The sequence below is a fragment of the Centruroides sculpturatus genome, unplaced genomic scaffold, assembly GCF_000671375.1.
Source record: "Centruroides sculpturatus isolate CEXI.00-Female unplaced genomic scaffold, Cexi_2.0 scaffold447, whole genome shotgun sequence".
Taxonomy (NCBI): Eukaryota; Metazoa; Arthropoda; class Arachnida; order Scorpiones; family Buthidae; genus Centruroides; species Centruroides sculpturatus.
In genome coordinates, this window is record NW_019384728.1 from 107,474 (window position 1) to 130,512 (window position 23,039).

At 29.1% G+C, this 23,039-nt stretch overlaps 1 protein-coding gene across 8 annotated transcripts in view; it reads right to left on the minus strand.

Annotated features, from left to right (window-relative positions):
- Nucleotides 1–25: 25 nt before the first annotated feature.
- LOC111628144 (centrosomal protein of 290 kDa-like) overlaps nucleotides 26–23,039 on the minus strand; it is a 70,336-nt gene continuing 47,322 nt past the window's right edge. For 5 of the 8 annotated variants that reach the window (XM_023371876.1, XM_023371878.1, XM_023371877.1 and 2 more), the window contains 17 exons: nucleotides 14,534–14,668; nucleotides 14,266–14,457; nucleotides 9,806–10,021; nucleotides 9,577–9,731; nucleotides 8,209–8,422; nucleotides 8,004–8,141; nucleotides 7,824–7,938; nucleotides 7,666–7,754; nucleotides 7,475–7,603; nucleotides 7,264–7,398; nucleotides 7,015–7,161; nucleotides 6,823–6,939; nucleotides 6,686–6,736; nucleotides 1,848–1,985; nucleotides 1,663–1,722; nucleotides 1,524–1,590; nucleotides 26–228 (listed from right to left, as the gene is read on the minus strand). In XM_023371876.1, coding sequence (XP_023227644.1) covers nucleotides 1,552–1,590; nucleotides 1,663–1,722; nucleotides 1,848–1,985; nucleotides 6,686–6,736; nucleotides 6,823–6,939; nucleotides 7,015–7,161; nucleotides 7,264–7,398; nucleotides 7,475–7,603; nucleotides 7,666–7,754; nucleotides 7,824–7,938; nucleotides 8,004–8,141; nucleotides 8,209–8,422; nucleotides 9,577–9,731; nucleotides 9,806–10,021; nucleotides 14,266–14,457; nucleotides 14,534–14,668 — 2,070 coding nt within the window. In that variant the 3' untranslated portion in view covers nucleotides 26–228; nucleotides 1,524–1,551. Of the gene's footprint in view, nucleotides 229–1,523; nucleotides 1,591–1,662; nucleotides 1,765–1,847; nucleotides 1,986–6,685; nucleotides 6,737–6,822; nucleotides 6,940–7,014; nucleotides 7,162–7,263; nucleotides 7,399–7,474; nucleotides 7,604–7,665; nucleotides 7,755–7,823; nucleotides 7,939–8,003; nucleotides 8,142–8,208; nucleotides 8,423–9,576; nucleotides 9,732–9,805; nucleotides 10,022–14,265; nucleotides 14,458–14,533; nucleotides 14,669–23,039 lie in introns of those variants that run through there. The other 3 variants (XM_023371879.1, XM_023371881.1, XM_023371880.1) reach the window with 3 other exon arrangements.

The following is a 23,039-nucleotide window of genomic DNA, read 5'->3' on the forward strand; positions in this document are numbered from 1 at the left end:
CAACAGGATTTTCTTGTGATGCAAATGTTAAAGCTAATTGTAAAGCTCAATTTGAAAAATTACAACTAAAGCATTACTAATTGTTCCCACCTCCAGTCAGAATAATATTTGTTTTATTAAATAAATAAATAAAATACAAACTGTGCATTATTATTATACAAATGAAAAGATCTGTTTTGTAGTTGTGTTCTTGTATACTCAAGTTCAATTTTGATTCTTCTTTTTGGGCTAGAAGAAGTGTAAGGATTTATTTATTAATGGATTGATAATAGATTAAAATTTAAATTTCATTAATCATGCAGATAAACAGCATACGACAAAGCAATAAGCAATGTTACATTTCACAAGAAAAATTGAGGCAATAATTTAATGTGTTTTATCAAATATTTTATAATACAGTAGAGCCTCGATAACTCGGTCACACCCTGGCAGGGCAAAAAAATCCTTAGTTAATTAATTTTCATTATAGACAACTTTATAAAAGTATAAAACCTCTCATAAAGTATTTTTCTGAGGTCTGTCTTATCAGGTAAATTACTGTACACAGTGTATTCATTAATTTTCATTTTCATGTAGTAAAGGCTCTATGCCTTCATAAAGGACGTACTTTTCCTTTGTTTAAGGGTATTTGGGCAGTTTATTCTCTGTTATATTCTCAAGTAAACAATACATACAAGTACAGTACAGTATTTTCTGAGGAAACACTCATACTTAGTTTTTTTAACCCTATTCCCGATAACCCGGCATTTTCACAAACTCGGCCACCCTTCGGTCCACATTAGGCCGAGTTTTCGAGGCTCTACTGTAATAGATATTAAATTAGTGATATATATAATTTAGACTAAACTAAAAAATTCCTGTGGTTTCTGTCTAGAAATGTTGGGTTTTATCACCTGGCCATCGTGAGCATGGGGGGAAACTAATAAAATCATTGCACTAATAAATTTGTCTTTAAGAAAATTATGTCTTCAACAATGTTCCCTCTAAGCTGCGCGGCTGCGCACTGCTCAAATTGTTGCCGTGCACGAGAATTTATGTGCCACGCAGGCGAGCATGCACACCGATTTGAATTATTGTTTACTTATTTCTCACTCCATCTGCAACATGATTATTGCTACGTATATTTCGATTAAATACATTAAATCACTGACAAGAGATAATATTTTGTATAAAAGTATGTTTTAAAATTAATTTTAATCTCTACTTTATAATTAATCATTTTAATTTTTATAGAAAAAAATAAGATTTTATATATATATATGATCAGAAAATTTTTTTGCTCAGAATCTGCTTAGTAAAAACTTTTTTGCTCAGAGAAGTATGTGTTCCGCTCATCCACAAAAAAAATTAGAGGGAACATTGGTCTTCAACAAGCAAACATTTTGATTTCCAATTTTCAGTAGTCATATTCAACAAGAACAAAGTCAAAATTTTGGAATTTTTAATTATAATCATTGTCTTGAGCATTTTTTTACTTTCATTATCAATTTTATACATTATAAAAGATAATTTTTAACACTTACCTAAATATTCAAATACATTCTTTAACTTTTATGTAACTTCTTCAGAATGTAAAGAATTATCCGAATCCTAAAGTATAGATTTTTGTTGAATTAATAATTATTTTTAGATGATTATTCAATATGTTTGCATTTTTCTAACCTGAGTTTTGCCCTCTGAATGTAATAATTCTTCTGATACTTCTTTTTTGTCAGATAAGGACTAAAGTTAAATAAATATTTCAGTCAAAAAGTATTTTCACATCTATAAGCACAATGTATTAAAATAATAATATTATTTTTATTTAATTTAAAGACGTTCTAGAAATATTCTTAGTATATTTATACCATTTTAATTTGAAATTTTGAGCTTACAGTTTCTTTCTCCTTTAGAATATTATTACTCTGTTGTAGTTGCGGCATCTCCAAGAGCAACTGGTTTAATTGTAATTTCAATTCTAGATTTTCTTCTTTTAGTTTTAATACCTGAAAAACAAAACACAAACAATTAATGTATTGTTCATTGAAATTTTTGATATATTAAAAAATCTGTAGCAAGATAGAGTTAATTATATTTATGAAGTACATTTTGCTTGGTTCATTGGTTGGGTTGCATAGGGTGTGACAACACAACACATAGCCTATTTGCCAAGAGGGAATACTTTCTAGAGGATTTTCTATGGAAAACTAGCTCCTGTTTAGATCTTAGATATGTGAAGTAAACCTGGAAAACTCCACTTGTCCAGTTTGTTGGTTAGATGTGAATCCAAGACAACTACAAGTGTTCAGTGATTTTTATCTATTTAGTCACTGGTGAGCACTGAAATACATTTGAAACAATGCTGTTTGCTTTGAAAGTAATTGCAAATTATATTATTTAAGAAAATTTTAAATTATGAATTGAAGCATGAAACAAACCTTTTAATGATTAAATTAATAAAAAAGACTATAATAATTATAAGTATTCAGTGTTAAAAATATAAACTTGTAATATTTATGCAGATTTGCCTTTTATAATATAAACTTTTTGCTATCTGTGCAACTTTTATGTGCAAATGCCCATTAACAATTTGATTTGATTGTTGTTATTTATATTTGATAAATTATTTTTGCCTACAAAAATATTTTCTAAAACAACTTAGTATAAAAAATAATGAATGAAACAACTAGAAATTTAAATTTTCTCAAAAGTATTGTATTAACAATGCAAATGACATATAACATTTGATAATCTTTCTATTTTAGCAAATATCACAAATATATTCTAAGCTATTAGTTTTTCAAAACTGCAATGCAGCATAATAATCAACACTTGGCATTACTCATTCATTTATTTCAGTTTTTGTTGAGACGCGTTCTTACACACAGTTTTTATTGAGACATATTATATTCTAAGCATTAAAACTAACAGATATAAAAATTATAAGTATAGATGTATATATACTCATAGATAAAATGTTGGAGTAGTTTTAAATCTTGTCATGCATCTTTAACTTCTGCTTTGCTGGTTTATTTGTTTGTTCCTAACAACACAGTTAATAAAATATGCAGTGCTTTTCTACATATTTATCATAAGAGAGGTATCCACATGGCATCTAATTGACTTATGAGATTAAATCATATAGAAAAAGTTTCATGCATTTGTTAAACTATTATTAACTGAACATATTGAAAGCATTTATTATTGTAAAAAGTGCTACATGGAGAACTGCTGTGTTTGCTTTAGTCTATAATTTAAAATTACTCAGAGATAGCATAGACATCAACATCATGCAATTAACAAAGGTTTTTCACAAGCTCCATGAAACTTAGTTTATTTCTGCCATTTGTCATGGTGTTGTGCTTGTAGAGATGTATATCTCATAACCTCATTCCATACATTTGTCACTCCAGTACATGTACTGTCATCTATATATAATGTCTTTCATTTTTATCCTGGAGCCTTGTCTAATGAAAAATGACCAGTGTGATTGTAATGAGTGATGATTTGATGCATTGTTTTGCTTAATTTCAATCAGCCAATTCATCAAATTGCACACCTTTTCTTTTTGAAGTAATAATACAGGGTGGGGGTAGAAAAGACAGAAGTTTTTTTAAAAAAATCACATCATCTGTAATTGTTACTACAAAAGATATTTGTTGGAAGATGTGAGTTCGTATTGACATAGCATTTTACAGAATCAAGTGTGAAAAACAAGATCTCCCATATGGTGTTCGTTATCAGTGATGCATTTCTGGAGGCATTTTTGGAAGTTGACATCCACTCTTTCCAACATCACTCTGTCGATTTTGGAAATGGTATAATTTAAGTCTAAATGCAGAATACACCGTACTGAACAATAACCAAGGCTAAGTTGAGAAGAATGCTTCCAAGCAGATCAATGAGGACTGCTCAGCAAGACTAGTCTGACGTTCTCCACATTTTCAGGGATGCCATTCATGGTGCTCCTGGCAGTCTTTTGTTCATTAGTGTACCTCGTGTACAAAGTGCTTTAACCCAACATAGGATGGTGTTACAAGCAGGAATAGCTTTGTTTCTGTGTATATTGAAATGATAATGAAACTCATGCTGAACTGCCATGATAGACTTGTTATTCTTGAGGAAACAGTTGTACGCAAACATGTGGTGTTCTATTGTCCACAGCTCCATGCCTTCAACTGAAAAGACAATGCTAAGACCTCACTACCTTCATGCCACCTGCCACACATCTGTCACTCCACCTGGTGGTGAGTTCTAGCCATTTCAAAAACATCCATCCTTTCTGCCCCACCCTGTATAACAACAGAATTACTACAAAGAATATTTTTTCATTCCTGTTAAAATTCCCTTTCAACAATCATCTGTTTTAATGATCATTGTCTAACTGTTTAAATTTAAAAAATACTAATGAAAAATGGATGATTGTGATTGGAGAAATAGATCATTAATCTAGTTAAATCATTCAACTTAAAATACAGCAATCTTAGCAGTGATTTTTACTGTGAATATTTTATTTGTTTCAATTACTTGTTGATGATTATTAGTCTAATAAAGTTTTATCAAAATACTAAAACTGAAAAACAATTTAAGACAGTTCAGTTTTTAGTTGTTAGGAGAAAAATAGTTTTTTTTACCTTAATGATTTTCAACATGCATTCACTATGCTTAGCAATATTAGCTTCCTAATGCCTATGACATAACACCAAGAAAACTGTCACATTTACAAGTATGAGGTATTTTCAGCAAAATATCCCACTTGGGATGATATATAAATAACTATTTAATTAAACCTGGTAANGTACAGCTAGTAATAAATACAAATATAACATTTATTGTTTCTGTTTTAAATGTATTAAAAATGAATACATTTTTAATTTTTATTTGTAACAAATGAAAACAAATCAGGAATTATATATCATAAAAAGTATATTTGTTTAAAATAAGCTATATATTTAACATTTAAAATTAGCTTATTCCATAAAAACAGTGTAATAATTAAATATGATTTTTATGATCTTTTAAAAATTCCTCAAAATCAAAACTTTATCATTTTATTGGGTTGTTCAGAAAGTAATTTCGTTTTTTTTAACCACTAGATGGATTAGTTGTATTTTTCCCGCCATTTTTATTATCATTATATATTTTGACAGCTAGCATTTTAAGGCTTATTTGTAAAAAATTTTGTTTGATTTTGTGGAATTGTTTATTTTTTGTGTCCATCAAATATGGAAGATCGAAAGCAGCATTTTTGGCATATTTTGCTCTTTTATTACCGAAAAGGTAAGAATGCTGTTCAAGCAAGAAAAAAATTATGTGACTATTNGCAATTGTTTATTTTTTGTGTCCATCAAATATGGAAGATCGAAAGCAGCATTTTTGGCATATTTTGCTCTTTTATTACCGAAAAGGTAAGAATGCTGTTCAAGCAAGAAAAAAATTATGTGAGTATTGACAGAATGACCGTGCCAAAACTGGTTTACAAAATTTCGATCTGGCAATTTCAATATTGAAGATGCACCATGTTCTGGATGGCCAGTTGAAACCAATGAAAACAAAATAAAGGTACTGATTGAAGCAAATTGCCGAATAACAACATGTGAAATCACTAAGAGATTAAATTTGTCAAATTGAACTGTTTATGATTACTTGAAACAAATTGGTTTCGTTTCAAAGCTCGATATATGGGTTCCACACGTTCTTAAAGAGAGATGCTCTCTTTGGTGGGATTTTAAGGAAATGTTTTTTTGGAGCTTTTACCAGACAATTTAACAATTGATTCAAAAGTGTACTGCCATCGAGTAAACAAATTGAGTAATATAGTCAAACAGAAAAGGCAGCCAGAATTGATCAACAAAACAGGTGTAGTGTTTTACCATGATAATGTCAAATTTCACACAAGTTTGGTAACTCGTCAGAAACTGTTATAACTTAGATGGGACGTGCTATCACACCAACCATATTCGCCAGATCGAGCACACTCAGATTATTACTTGTTCCGGTCTATACAAATTTTTTTTAACTGTAAGACATTTACTTGAAATGACAATGTCAAAAATCACTTGGATCAGTTTTTTGTAAGCAACAATCAAAACTTTTATGAATGTGAAATCATGCTACTACCAGAAACTATGACAACAGGTATTTGACCAAAATGGTTGATATATAATTCAATAAAATATTTATTTATTATAAAAATATTGTGTTTTTTTTCCACAGAAAAAAAAACGAAATTACTTTCTAAACAACCCAATAGTAGTTATAAATTAAACATATCTGTATGTAAAAATCATATTTTTTAAAATTAAATTTATTTTAAATTATAAAAATATAAAAAAGAAAAGACAAAACTTGTTGCAAGAATGGTGTTTTTAACTACTCAGCAGTGAGCGACAAATATATTCATCAAGGGCGATCATGTGGCAGTGGTAAGGGATGTATATATATGTCAAATTCTTTTGGGGTATCGCCAAAAACGACCACAAAAAAATTCACATAAAAACTGAATTATGTAACAATAAAAAAAGACTTTTCTTTACTAGACATAACTGCTTGCAAAATCTTTTTCCGAAACAGTAATGAGAAAAAACACGTGGAAAAATACTCTAAAAATTTTGCATGTTTATTCTCCACTACTAAAGGGTAGCACCATACCTGACTATTCCATTGTTGAAAGGTTAATAGTGATTAAACAAGAAATAAAAATTACCTCCTCTTCATTATGTTCTGTTTCTTCTCTATAATCTGGCATAATTTCACTCTTAAAAAATAAAAATGATGATAATATTTTATTTAAAAAGTTCTTCATAAAACAAACAAAATTAAAATAAATTTAACTGTATTTACTTTTTTTTCCTTCTCTTTTTCTAGCTTCTCAATTTCACTTAATAATTTTTTGTTTGTTTCTTCAAGTGAAATACATTTATTTTTTTCTGTCTGCAGTTTTTCTGCAAGTTCTGCATTCTGGTTTATTATTATTATTATTATTATTATATATGTTTGCAGATGTGAAAGACTAAAAATATTTATTTAACTTACATTCTTCTCTAAAACTGTAGCTTTAGTTTGTAAGTCTTGATAAACAGGATTTTTTATTACACTTTCATTATTTTCTGCAGATAATTTCTGATAAAGATTTTTAATTCTGTTCTCTAAGATCATTTTTTCTCGATCAGATCTATTTATCTGAAAATCAATAAATTTTCTGCAATAAATATTGCTAATAAAGTTATAATTAAAGAAAGCTGCTCTTGAATTTAATTATTATTAATTATGATTAAAAAGTACCTTATCTCTTAATAATTTTTCAGTCTTTTTAAGAGATTCTAACTCTTCTTCTTTGGCCTGACAACGCTGTTTTAAACGTTCGACAGTTTGCTGCCATTTTTTTCCTTCTTCCCAACGAATGATTTCTTCCTGTGACTGAATTAAACAAGCAGAATTTTAAGTTGAATAATTTATAAGATTAAATACACAGATTTCTTTTACAGAACTTAACCTTTGTTAGATTGGTAACTTCATCGTAGGGTTTTTCAGGTTGCTGATGTCTCTTTAATTGCTCTTCTAGAGTTAAAATTTTCTTTTGTAGTTTAGAAATTTCATCACTTTCTATGGGTAGCATTTTCCTCTATAATATATTAAATTTTGAACAATTGTTTGAAAAATTAAATAAGACAAATAAAAATATACCTCTTGTATATTTATCTTCAATTTGTTAATTTTCTTTTGCAGCATTTCATTTTCTTTTCTTAATTTTGTGATTGTATCTAATTTTCGAGCTTAAATAAAACATTCATCAGATTATTTTTTAATTAATAAATTAAAAAATAATCATAAATCAATATTACCTAAATCTTCTTTGAAACTTTGTATTTCTTTTTCCATTGTTGATGATTTGTCGGTTTGCAATTTCAAATCACGTTTCAGTTTCAAGTTTTGAGATTCATAAAATTTTATTTTTTCCTGAAAATTATTCAATTTAAAAATAATTTCATAATTATATATATTATATAAAGTTTAAAACTTACTTGCATTTCTTTTGTGTTAGTTTCTATAATTTGTTGTATTGCAGCATCATGACTAGATCCATATTTTTGTAAATTAAGATGATCTTGCACAGTAACCATCATATCTGATCTTAATTCTGTTAAAGCTTTACTTAAAGCCTAAGAGAAGGATAAATATTATCTGAGTGAGACAAAGAAAATAAGATTCTGCAGTTTAATTTTTTACCTTTAATTGCTTTTCTTTATCAGCTAATTCCTGTTTAAGATTATCATATAGAGTAACAGATTTTTCACTTATTTCAGGCTTAAAAAGTTCTTTTTGAGACTCTAATTCAGCTTGCAGTTTAGAAATTTTTTCTTCGTTTTGCTTGAGTTCCTGATTTTTCTTATTCAGTTCCTCCTCTAATGCTTGGACATTATCTTTTAATTCTTGTTCTATACTGATATTATTAATTATTATTTAATGAAAGTAACAAAATTGATAATTTTTGATTTTTACAAAATTTTAAAATAAAAATATTATTATTTTAATTACTTAAATCCTGTTCTTACTAGAAATTCAGTATCTTAAGCATGATTATTATTATTAAACTAATAAGAATCAAGTAAATGTTTGTCATACTTATTTGATTCTCTGATAATCAGATAAGTATGACAACAGTTTAAATATTAAAATATTTTGAAATGAATATAATTACAGGTTTTTTATTATATTTAAATAGAAGACAAGATATTTTCTAATCTCATTTTCTAAAGCCAGACACAGAAAAACATACAAAAAGACAATATGATTTTTTCAATTAACCTAGCAATAAATAAATAAATGAATATACATCATTACTAACATTTTCAGTCTTTATCTAAGACCTTCTTCAGGTAGTGTTTTCCAAAATTGAATTTAATTGTAATAGGCAACACATAGACTGTGAATAGATGCACCCCATTGGATACTTAAGAAAAATTTAAAAAGAAAAAGTTTGAATTTGAATATGTCGGACAGTCTTCTAAATGTTCCAATCTAAAATGCCAGTACCAGAAAAATCTTAGACCAAAAACATTAGTAACAGTTTTCTCATTTACATGCAAGGTCGATGAACTTATATTAATATATATTTATTTATATATTGGGAATGCCTTCCTTGAGGACTTTCTATGAGTAAGTGACCCTTATTTAGGTGTTGGACGTATAGAGAAAACTTGGAAAACTCTGTGGAGCCCATTGGTAAGATGAAAACTCACACCTCACCAATGAGCTGTGTATGATTTTAATCATTCTATAAATTAATGTTTATTGAAGTGTGTGTAATAAAGTATTGCAAAATTTAATAAAATCCCTAATATTCTTCTATCTATATTAAATACAATATATATATATAGTNATGTATTTATATATAAAACTTATAAATTGCAACAGGTTTTCTATTCTAAACCTATTATTTATCATATAGTAATAATATATAAAAAGATTCTATGGTTTTTGACAAACTGAAAGATCAATTTATAATAGATATTAAAAGTATTAAAATTGTTATTCAAATTTTATGTTTTAAATAAATAGTTTTTGCATTTGCTTTATATATATATATAAATGAACCTTTTTTGGTCTTTATTTCTTTGTTTTCGAACAATTTCAACTTCCTCTTTCCATTTGTCAACCTCTTTTTGACTTGTTCCTAACTGTTCAGATAATAACAAAATCTCTCTCTCTTGATCTATTACAGATTCTTCTAAATGTTGTAGACGAGCTACCTATATAAAACATAAGTCTAATAATTATTCAAACATTTTTAATTGCATTTAATTATGACATAATAATATCTAACCTGTTTATTTGCAATGGCATTTGATGGCTTGTTTATCATTTTGGTGGCTACTTGTCTAATGGCTGAAATAGCTTGATCTTGTTGCATTTGCAGTTTTTCCCACATTGCTAACAGTTCTTTTTGATGGTTTGCTTTTTGGATCTCTGCTTCCTCTTGAGCTTTATGGAGAAGCTCTTTATATCTGGATAAGCTCTCTTCTTTTTGATCCAGCCTTGCCTTTTTAAAAAATTTCACAATTAAAAAATTGTCTGATATTAAGTATATATCTGAATACAAACTGATTTAAAGATGACACACAAAAAAGAAAAAAATATTTTGTGTCATATAATAAGATCTACAGTTGGCATTGTTAAGAAACAAAATAAAAATGATTGAAATGCATGCATCACATTTGTCTGCAAAGCAAATTAAAGTAAAAAAAAAAAAAACAATAATGTGAGAGCCAAGGTTGATGAAAAAAATTTTTGTTCAATTTAGTTTTTCGTTAAAGTTGTTTTGTTAAAATTGTCAAAGATAATTAAACTATTTTCCCCATGGACTTATTTCCTTGTTGAAGATGATACATCAAATGTGTCACCCAGAATCAACAAGTGAAAATGTGAATATTGGTCCTGATGTACTAAACCTCCTAACGAAGTCATGGGAAAAACCCAGGAGGTGCCCCTGAATAAAAGGAAGGGGATGACAACAAGCCAGAGCAGTCATCATCAACCCTTTTTCCTAAGTGTGTGTGTGCGTTCGCTGATTTCAGCCATTGCCACTCATTGCCCTCGCAAGAGAAAAAGAACTTTCCTTCTTCCAGAGTCACTGAGTCTTCATCAATTTGCCAAGTCTGTGATTACCACTTCCTAGGACCAACAAGTGATTAAGGTATTTACCATCTTGCGAACTTACTGTGAGCTCTCTCTCTCAGTCAGGTTTATCTCTCTATATATCTCTCCCTTTAACAATTGTGATAAGCGTTTAAATTACTTTTTAGCCATTGTACTAAGCTTCTGAATGATCGTACACTTGTAAATAATATCTCGTAGAACTTGTAAATAATATCTATCAATAAACTGGTATTTTTGTTAAATGTTAATTTGTGGAATGTACTTCTTCCAGTCATTTCAATCCGCCTCCATTCCAAGTCTGGAAGCCCACAAACGCAACTGCTCACACTATGAAATTAGTGGTTTCTGTGTCTGTCCATAAAGACACAGTAGTGTCAGTCCTGACAAGATGCCAAGGAGGTGCTGACCCTGCAGTCACAATAATTTTGTATGTCATAACCAAGAAATTATAAGTTTGAGCAATAAATTTAATACAGTAGTACCTCAGGATACAAACGCTTCAGCATACGAAATTTTCAGGATACAACATGAAATTCGAACATTTTTTTGGAGTTTTTGCTCCATGGTACGAACAATAACTCACCATATGACGTTACATTAGTTCACAGTGCCACCGCCATGATCTCGTGTTCCTTCTGTTCATCGTTCTCAGTCTGCATGTTTGCTTTGTCATGGAAGGATCTCGCTCGATAAAGGAAATCTTGAGGTATTATCAGAAAGTGACTGATTTTATTGAAAAGAAACATCCCAAAAAGGTTCACACTGGCTGTATTGCTGCTCAGTTTAATGACATTTGCTAAGTCATTTTAGAAACATTTTAAAAAGTAGGCAAAGCCAAACCTCTTTGGATAGATATCTTACCAAGTGACCTCTATCCAGTGAAAGTGCTGGTGGACGTGAAGGAAAGAAAGCAAAAAGCAGTGAATAAAAAATTTAAAAATATTAAACAGAAAAGATTAAAAAATTAGTACTACTTAGCTTTAATTTGAGTGTGTTTTTCATGTTGGAACAGATTATTTGGTTTTACATGTAATCATATGGAAAAAAATGATTCACCTTACGACACTTTCATGATATGATCTCAGTTTAAGAATGGATTAATTTCATATCCTGAGGTACTACTATATTGCTAAATGCTAAATGGTTTTATAGATATATTTAATTATTCTAAAAGGAAATAATTTAAATATAGTTCTAATAAAATTAATATTAATATTAATGAATAATTCAGAAAAAAAATGTTTGAAGAGTAATAACAATGAAATTGAATGAATTCTGAATTTAAATTGTATTCTATGTTAATAATATATAGTAATAGCATAAATGATGTTGTATGTAATCAATGTCCTAGAATATAAGGTTACCTCATACAACCAGTTTAGCCACTTCCTGCCAGATTCCAGTTATATGTCATCTGGATGTCAAGCAACTGCTTCACAACAGTTAGTGAGAAAAGAAAATTTTGGAATTTCACTATTTTTGTTACTTTGTCTTAACAAAGTAACAAAAATAGTTTTAGACTCTTAATCTTTGAAGGTAAATATATCTATCGTTATTACTATTATTAAGCATATTTATGCTGATAATTATATCGATAAAAATTGTACAGAAATAACAAAACTGTTCCTAGAGCTGTTTGATATTCTGTCATAGTCTTTACACTTCGTTCTGTAGAAATTAAGAATATGATTACAGATGAAATATATATGACGACTACAAATAATAAGCTGTCTGATAACAGGATGGTAATATTTTTAAAAAAACTTGAGATGTAAAAAAGAAATATTGTTTATTATTAATAAATATAACTTTCTTAAAATATGCATATTTACATAAAATGCACAGAAATGCAAAATATAAAAATGTTTTATATATAGCATAAATTTATTGTAGTGTTATTAATTTGTATAATAATTTTTATGTAAGAAATGTTAATACTACTTTTTCTACTTCAAAATATTATATCTTGATTAGATTTATTTGGGAAAATAAAAAAATAGCTAAATTTTATTATTATTTTTAGATGCCAGGAGCATCATGTGCTGTTGAAACTTGTAATAACAACTATCATAACACAAAGTTATTAAACAGGAAAGTTAGTTATTTTAGATTTACTAAAGATACAATAATAAGAAAAAAAATGGATTCATATTTGTAAAGGAAAAGACAAATTCAATGCTGGTTCTTGTTATGTTTGCTCTGATCATTTCACAGAAAATGATTTTGAGAGAAATTTAAAAGCTGAATTATTAGGTTTATTAGCAAAACCTAAACTAAAGAAAAGTTCACTACCGACAGTAAAGTTACGAAATGTAGAAAATGAAAATATTAATCAGTCGAATTAAAGAAAGAAAGAATCGTTTATTAAAAAGAAATAGAAAAAACTGACAGGAAAACTTTTAGATGTAAATAAACATGATAAACCAGAAGAATCTCTTAAATGTAATGATTGTAAAACTTTAGATCTTAATTTTAAATTAAAACATGAAAATTCTATTTTAAAAACTGTAATAACAATAGAAAATTTTAAAAAGTTTGTACCTGATTTCTTTTAATTCTGTTTTGTGTAACACTTAATTTGTATATATTGATATTAAAAATATGTTTATAACATAGAAAATTGTTCTTTTGACAAAGTTATTTTTGTATATGTATGAGTAAATAATATTGTTTTCGGTACATGAGTATTAAAAATTAAAAAATAGACTAATATAATTTTTGGTTTTAAAAAAGAAGTTGTTTGATGATATAAATTAAATTAATTTACTTATATATAAATCATCTAAGTAGAATTTACCAAAATTATCCTTTAAGAAATTATTATTATTATAAAATAGATAAAATCAATTTCATTTACAAAGTAGAAAAACGCATTTTAATTTCATCTTTACACCTAGAAATTACGAAGATTTGCACAATATTCTGGATTTTTCTTGTTTACAATTAATTTTTATTTACATTTAATTAATTATAAATCATAATTAATGAAATATTAGTGTGTAATTAAAGCTAAAGTCTCTGATCAATAATGTTTTTACCATAAGAACATAGTAAGATGTTTTGTTTTGGAATCCATGTGGCATCAAATAAACAACCAATGAGAAGCATTTCTTCTATATGAGGCAACCTTACTTTCTACAATCTTGGTATGTAATATCATTTTTATCAGTTAAAATAAAGTCCTTGTTAATTATTTGTATCATAATTTTTTTAGTTAGTTGCTTCTGAAAGCATATCATCAATATACATTTATAATGAGATGTGACATATTTTACTATTATTTTTGTTTGAGAGAGAAAATTTACCATGTAACTAAAAATGCTTCAACTTAAAAATATATTTTTAATGCTTTTTGATATAAAGTTTAAAATAAAAACTTATTCTGAGCATTTTTTAAAAATTAATAAATTTAGATCATCCAAACTCTTAATTTGATATCTGTATTTTTGATAATACAATAAAAGTACAGAATTAGGAGACCATCAATACCTTGGGGTTAGTCTTTTTGATAATGTGGTTATCAATCATAAATATTTTCACAATACTTCAAATATAATAATATAATAGAATATAATGAAAAGTTGCTTTATATTATATTATATTTTATCTAAATTTTCTTAAATTTACCTGCAAACAAGCAACAGTTGATTGAGCTGTCTTAAGCATTTGTTTGATTTCAGTATGATCTAATGATGATGAAAGTCCATCTTCCATGCTTGAATTTATTGAAATATGACTTCTTAGCTGAGCAATAGCATGATCTCGAGCAAGAATTGCACTTTCAGCTTCTTGTAGTTTTTTCTCTAATTGAGAAATATTCTGAAAAATATATTTTAAACTTAATATCTTTTCTGTAAAAGAATAAGAAAATAATTTAATATAAAATTTTTTTTACATCTTTTAAAGCCTGAATAGTCTCCTGATTTTCTTCTAAAGATGCTTGTTTCATTTTAATAATGTTCACTGCTTGTTCTAACTGGATCTTTTCAGATTGTGAGTGGTCAGGTCTTCCTGAAAATAACTGTTCAAACTAAAAAAAAAAAAAGAATGCAAAAGTGAATATTGTATATATATAAAATTATATTAAAATATTAAAAATATATATTTGTGAATTTACTATGATGTACTTCTGCATAGTTTTAAATATAAATTTGTAAATTATTTTATCTATTATAAAACTATGACGACTACAAATTCATCCACTGATTCTGTTTAATATTGAAGTATTATATATATATATATATATATATACATACATACATACAATGTTCATTTACTTTCTAATCTAAAGTAGCCATCAATGAACTTAGGCCATGACCAGTGGCATGCTGTGACATTTGATGATAGGGAAACTGTGTTTATGTAAGAAGCCAACTTCCAGGGGCAATCGGTTAATTCTTTAAATGTATTTTTAATAGATTATTTAACTGACGTAATTAATAAATAAACAAGTTTAATATAATTACCTCTGTTATTAGATTCAATAGATTCCCTATGCCCTCTAAATGCTGATTCTTGCTTTGATAAAAACATATAACATCTATTAATTTAAATATATCTATTAGCTGTAACTATCTCGTTATAATTTTCAATATTTATTTTATATTATTTACTAATGTTAAATTCTATTCCGCTTCGATTTCCAAATTGCTTCAAATACGAAAGAATCGACGATTTTTCGTGTCTTTTGCCAGCTAAATTGTCAAAGCTATTCTTATTCCACATACTAATTTCATTTGAAAATAATAGGCAAGCCAATAAAACAATTTTTGCATTTTTATGCATTTACAGAGCCATTTTATCGTGAAAATGTCGAACAAATTTTTTTATTGAAGTGTTTATATTTAACTTAGGCATTGGCCTTTCTCTTTTAATAATGTTTTCTTTTTCATTATATGATCTTGAGCCAAAACATTTTAAAAATAAATTTTCAATATTGCAATTACATTCTGAATCGCTAGCCACGATATAAGGGCTAAAATTAAAAATAAAATTATAAAAACCTGCTTGGTGAAATAAAATGTGTGGTGGATATAGTCTACATACTTGATACAAAATATTCTTCAATTGTATGAATATACTTTTAAAGAAAATTATAATTAAATATAGCTTTGTAAAGAAACATACATAAAAATAACATAAAATCTTCTTTACTTTTTAAATCTTAACCACTTAGTCAAATAGCTCTCTACGAGTGGAATCAGAGATGGTCCTGTTAGGTGTGCGGTGTGTGCATGCGCACAGGCTGCCAAATCCCGAGGGTGCCAATACTGGCTAATGTCAAATGCCTCTTTTGTCGCATCACTAGTATATCTCAAAGGACATGACAGGGTGGTTATAAATTTTAAACATTTCTCACCATAGCTGTAAAAATCTAAATATTTTAAACTTATTAGTCATTTGTTTTCTAACTAATTCGTTTTAGGACCAGGTGTCCACAGAAATTTCCAAAATTTACAACTTTTCGGTCACTCTTGTAGAACTGGAAAAATTTCTGTTTATATTATGTCTAATATTACGAAGAAATCAGTCCCCACTGTACTCGGCTAGAGATTGGGTCGGTTAAGCTTTTAAGTAATATTCTGGCTCTTTCAGCAGGGTTTTATTTTTGTCCCTAATTCCCTAATCTCTTAATTATTTAACTACTTCTTAAGTAGAAATAAGTCAAAGCCAGTTACTTTGTACTCGAATATTTGTAGTCTTGGGAAAAAAGTGGAAAGACAAATTTTTATGACAACGGATACATAAATAGTAAATGTAAGGAAAATAAATTCTAGAGCTTTTTCTATACCTCTTGCATTTCTCTCATTCATTAAATTTAGTTGTAAATGATGCTACCAAAGTAACAGTTAATTTTTTAACATTGTACGAGAATTGTACACGTTTTTTCTACATCCCCTTAAAGATGGGACATACGAAATCATAATATCACTGGTTTAATATTGAAATCCATAAGTATTATAAGATGGGAGAGCGGAATAAAAGCAGAATAAATATATCAAATATTTTAATGGATTTTTTTTAACTTCTGTCAACTATACAGAACTATCATAAAAACATACTAGTAAATTCTTATTAGTTGGGTTAAGTTATAAATCTACTCATGATTCACATAATCGGGCAAAGGTGGCCAAATATCTAGCGGGCAGGCAGCTAACAGCCCAGAACTGGTCCTGGATAGAATTGGAAGCGTTATATGTGTAGCATCCACCCAAGGTCCTAGGCTTCCACCACACACACACACACACACACACATCTTTTAATGTCGTAACCAACATTACATAACTGGTTCCGCAGTAAGCACAGCCAGTTTACAGATGTTTTAGGTATTACAAATGTTATAGTTACAATTACATTTGGGTTGAAATTTTTACAAAGTGTAAGAGTAATATGCATTATAGCATAAAGTATTACAATGAGAGGCTGGTATATATGTTATAAATTTACAAATTAGGAAACTAAAGATTAAGTTTACATGTATTGTTTCATATAGAAAAGAGAATTGTTATAGTATGAGAGACAAATTTTTCCATGTGTTGAGAAGGGCACAACAGTATGTATGAAAGTTATACAATAAATAAGGGGTAATATGTAACAGAATAAAATACAAAATATGATAACTACATTAATAGTGTATATAACAAAGTATTTACATCAGAAATAAAATAAACACATAATAATTAATAAGATCAATTAATAATACAATTTTATCAGCAAAAAAAGATTAAGGCAGTCAGGAACTAAATGTTTACACTCAGAGTTTGAAACATTCATCCTGCATCGTAAACAGTCCTTGCTCTAGCAAATTCTATACTGGAAGATTTCTTCGCAAATTCCAAAAAATTTAAACAGTTAATTCATATAGCATCATGCTAAAAGTCTGAGTGATGCTTAGAAGAAACACTTAAACATTCAGTTCACAATTAATTTACAGTTGTAACCTTCCAATTTGGATCCATAAAACATCCTTATCACATATGCACTTGAAAGTAGGTTCATAGAACAATGTTTTAGAGGCACAAAAGAGAAGAATTCACTATATATCACTTTATATCACTTTAATACACTAAGATTCTTGCAAAGATTCGGTATTGTTACAGACCACTATAGGAACATTCTCCCACTAGAAGAGACAATCACATCTTCATTTCTGTGTTGAAATTCAATGCAATATCTATGTAGAGTGATGAGAGGCTTTATGAAGGCGTTAAGTATGGATGTTTGCGATTTTGTCGTAGCTTTTAATTATATTATAAAAATAAATAAATATTTCATTACTGTTCACAAGGTCATTATGAGAGCATGGCCAAGAGTAACCACAGCTAATGAGGATAGATTTGAGTTGTTGTCTTTCTCTTTCAAGCATTACNTACGATTTTGCCGTAGCTTTTAATTATATTATAAAAATAAATAAATATTTCATTACTGTTCACAAGGTCATTATGAGAGCATGGCCAAGAGTAACCACAGCTAATGAGGATAGATTTGAGTTGTTGTCTTTCTCTTTCAAGCATTACGCAATCGAAGATATAATGAGTGCTCCCATCTTCAATTTTACAAGTTAGACATTCTTTATTGATGTATTCAAAAATCTGTGTAGGTACTTGGCAAATTTACCATGATCGGTAAAAAATTGAGTGGACCAAAAACATAGTTTCATCCATGTGTATTTAAAGATATCTTTAATGGTTGGAAAAAATTTTTAAGTAATTTTACCCTCATTGCTGTTCCATTTTTGTTGCCAGTTGTTGAGCATATTGCTCCAAAGAAGGCCCTTGATAGTATTCAAGCTGACCTTGTTATAAGAAATTATAAGCTGATCATTATTAGCAGCGTGTTTAGCCAAGTGATCTGTTCTTTCATTGCTGCTAGTCCCTCTATGTGCAATTACCCACTTGAATTTATAGTCATTATTTGAATTTAAAACAGAATTTTTAATAGCTGTAGACAATGAGCGTTTTAGTGCTTTCAATTGTGGCCAGTGAAGAAGCGCTGTCACTACATATTGTAATTCTTGTACAGGAATAATGTTGATTGGCCCAGGTAAGGGCCTGAAGAATTGTGAACATTTCTGTATGAAAGTTTTTAGAGAATTCTCCCAGACGAAACATTTGATGAGCAATCTCGATGTTATTTGAGTAAACCACAAAAGCACATCCTACATTCCTTTCATTTTTAGAGCCATCAGTAAAAATAACTATATCGTTCTACTGATCAGTGTCTGGTATTCGGATAGGTGAATCACAGGGATTTGAGAGTAAGGGCAGTGGTATTGGACGTTCCAAATCTGATGAAGTTATTGTACCAGTATTAATTTGTACGTCCTCCCCCCTTTTAAGGTGACTGATCTGACTAAAATAATGAATATGCATCTCAATAGGTGGTTTTCATGTGATTACCTGGAGGGCAGAGTTAGGCGCTGTTCTATAAGCTTTTGTCAGTAAAATTAATGCCTTCCTCTGGGCCAAGTTGAGCTTTCTCTTAGGATGCACCTTATGGGATGCCCATCCCCAGCTACTACAAGTGTATGTAATTGTTGGTATGAACAGCTGGTTGTAAATAATATCCAAAGCTTCAAAGGGCAAACCCCGATGGGCCACTCTGGAGAATGTCTGAAAAATCAGACCTGTACGTTTGTATGTAGGTTTCCACCAGCTAAACCGGGTGAGACTGGTGCTCTGTAAAGCGCATGCACGAATCTGGCTGTTTGGAAGCTGACAATACAGCACTTCCACTCTGCCACTAATATTCAAATATACAATAGCAATCTTATCTTTTTTTTCACATGTATTATAGAAATTTGTAATAAGATACATAATGCAGTTATAATAAAATATTGTGTGATTATTTTCATATAATTAAAATTAATATGTATTTATTTTTTAGAAAATACAAGGGAAGCGGCACTTCCACCGCTTCCAATGACAGCATGCCACTGGCCATGACATGTTTGGCCAACCATTTGACAATTCACAACTCATTTGTGGGTCACAGTTACAGAGGAATAGAAAAAAAATCTCAATCTACTAGATTAAGTAGAAAATTACAATTGGCAACACTAAATACATCATATGTTCTTTATATACCATTTAGTAAATATTACATAGGGTGCATTCAGTGTTTGATCTGATCCAGATTTGATTTGGCTGGTTATTGAAAGTAATGTGGAGCACATTGAGCATTATGTGCTCCATATTACTGAAAATGGCTGACATGAGAACTTTGTTATAGTTATAAACAATAATGACATAGTGGTAATAAACAGTTTCCTTCAAAGTGTATGTAAGAATTTAATTAGAACTCATATAAAACAAACACTTTGCAGCCAAATTGCATTGAAAATTATATATAAAATGTAATTTCATCTTAAGAATTTTCTGAATTCAAAGTTTATTTTCAGATCTACTTAATAATGTAAATAGAAAAATAAAGATTATTTTTTCTAAATAAGACTTTGTCTTTTTGCAAAACCAAACACCAGTATAAGTTCTAATAATATGCTAAGTCATAAGTATATAGTCACAATATAATAAAAATAGTATAAAATAAGGATATAAAGGCAATTGAATTGATAGTTTTTATGTGTAACTGCATTATTTTGATTTTTTTGAGGACCATTTCTCATATGGTCTATCACTACCTTGTAACTTTTGTAATATTGGTAAATTTAATTTTCAACTTTTACATATGTTGTCTGGTTCAGTGTTTTTCAACCTATGGTCCGTGGACCAGTGCTGGTCCGCGAAAATTTTCTGCCAGTCCATGAGAAATTAAGTAAATTACAAATTAGCAGTGGTTATATTCATTGTCAGTTTTTTTGGAAAAACCTTTTCAATCTTTTACACGTTTAAATGACAAAAATTATACTTTTGAATATATGTAGTGAAGGAAAGTGTTGTTGTTTGGACCAGATAATTGATGTATGGCAATTTCTATTGAAATTAGGAAATCCTTCTTCTCTAGTTTTATGAGTATTTATGAGGTGGCAATACTGATTGTCAGACTTGTAGGTAGGTGGCAGTATTCATATACTATTGAGCAAGCATGTATTTGTTTTTGCTTAACAATGTTTTTTTTTTGTAAAACTTGAAACCTTATAAAATGGGAAAGAAAAAAAGCAAACAGCAAAGCCTTCTATGCTTTTTAAACAAAGGCAATAATCAAGAACAAAATAGTGATGCTTCTGAAAATGCACAAAGTACTAGTGCTTCAAATTCAGAACAAGCAAAGAAAAAGTCATATGTCAATACTTTGGAATGTGCAATACCACCTAAAAAGTGAAAAGGAAGCTGTCAGACATTACAATAAAGAGTATTTAAAGTTTGGTTTTATTTTAGCACCAGGCAGTGAACTATCACCACAACCTTTATATGTAGTGTGCTTCAAAATTTTGTCAAATGATGCCATGAAACCATTGAAACATGCTCATCATTTGAATTTGAAGCATAAAGATTTTATTTGACTAAATTAAAACACAGAAAAGTGTAATGAAAATGATGGTCACTAGTGACAAGTCATTACTTTGAGTGTTGTACTTAGTGACTCTCCATACAGCTAAAGCTAAAAAGCCATTTACGATTGGTGAGGAGTTAGTAAAATCTTGCATCTTAGATGTCATACAAGAAATTTTGAGACCTCAATCCATTAAAAAACTGGAGACTATACCCATGTCGGATAATACTATTCAAAGAATTGTTGATATGGCAATAATTCTTCTTTGTTATGGCAAAATTCAAGTTGTAGAAAGGATAAAGAAATCTAGATATTTTGCAATTCAGCTTGACAAATCTACTGATGTGAGTAACCATGCTATCCTTCTTTGCTATGTGAGATATAGTGAAGAGGAAGTCTTACGGGAAGAATTTCTTTGTTGCCTAGATTTACCTGGAAGAATTACTAGTTCTGAGATATTTAGTGCTCTTAATAATTATATTCAAGCACAAGGTTTAGACTGGAAGAAATGCGCGGGAGTCTGTACGGATGGTGCTGCGAGTATGGTTGGATATTCTCTGGAATAGTTGCAAAAATAAAGGAAGTTGCACACCTAGAAATATTGTCAACTCACACATCCATCATGAGCATTTAGCTGCAAAGAAGCTTTCTGCTGAATTGAACACAGTGATGAATAATGTAGAAAAGATTGTTAATAAAATTCGTAGTCGAGCTATGAATTCCAGGCTGTTCACAATATTGTGTGAGAGTATGGACTCACACCACCATCATCTTCTCCATGCTGAAGTGAGGTGGTTATCAAGAGGAAGAGTTCTTGCATGCCTTTTTGAATTAAGAGAAGAGGTAACAAAATTTTTACACACTCAAAAATCCAATTTAATAGAATCTTTGTTAAATGAAGAACGGATGGCTAAACTTGCATATATGGTGGACATTTAATCTTAATGTCCTTAACATTTCACTTCAGGAATCTTGTACAAATATCTTTACAGTGAGAAATAAAATGGATGTGTTCAAAAAGAAGCTGGATCTTTGGGACAGTACATAAGAAAGATGTAGAAATGTTCTCAATTTTGAGTGAATTTTTAACTTCAGCTGATGTCAAACAGAAAGTAATATTCAAAATAATTAGTGAGCATTTAAGGGCTATAGTTATTAAAGTTGAAAACTTTAATAACTATTTCCCTGAAAGTGAGGATCCTCATAAGGGCAACCTTTGGCTTAATAATCCTTTCCTGAAAGATGTCATGTGCGTTTGATTTTCATGATAAAGAAAAGCTGATAGAATTATCTACTGATCTACTGTCACTCTAGTTTTGAGGCATAAAACGATATCATTGCCTCAATTTTGGATATTGCTTTAAAAAGAATATCCAAGAAAGAACATTTGAGTGATAAAGTGATAAAATTATTAAATGTTTTTTCAACTTCTTATTTGTGCAAGAAGACTTTTTCTGCCGTGTCAATAATAAAAACCAAGCAGAGAAATCGAATGGATGTAAATGCTGACCTTTGTCTCTCAGAAACAAAACTGCAACTATGAATAACCAATTTCCTAACAGAGAAGCAACAGCAGACAGGGCACTAATAATGTCATATAAATTTGTATTTCTATTCAATTAGTCAATAAAAATATTATTTAGGTTTAGGTTTTTATTTCATTCTTGATAGTTCACCAGTCCGCAACATAATTCCTTTATTTTTGTCAGTCCATGAGTGTGAAAAGGTTGAAAACCACTGGTCTAGTTTTTCAACAGCCAAATGCCCTAATCTTAAATTTATTTGTAAAATATTTGTTCAAATAAAGATAAGTGTAGATTTGTGCCTTCATTACATTTCATATCTTAGAAAATATGAAGATATATCTCAAATTTACAAAATAATATTAATATATTGATATGTTATCATATATTTAATTCTGTAGTTGGGTATTTAATCTTATCATTCAC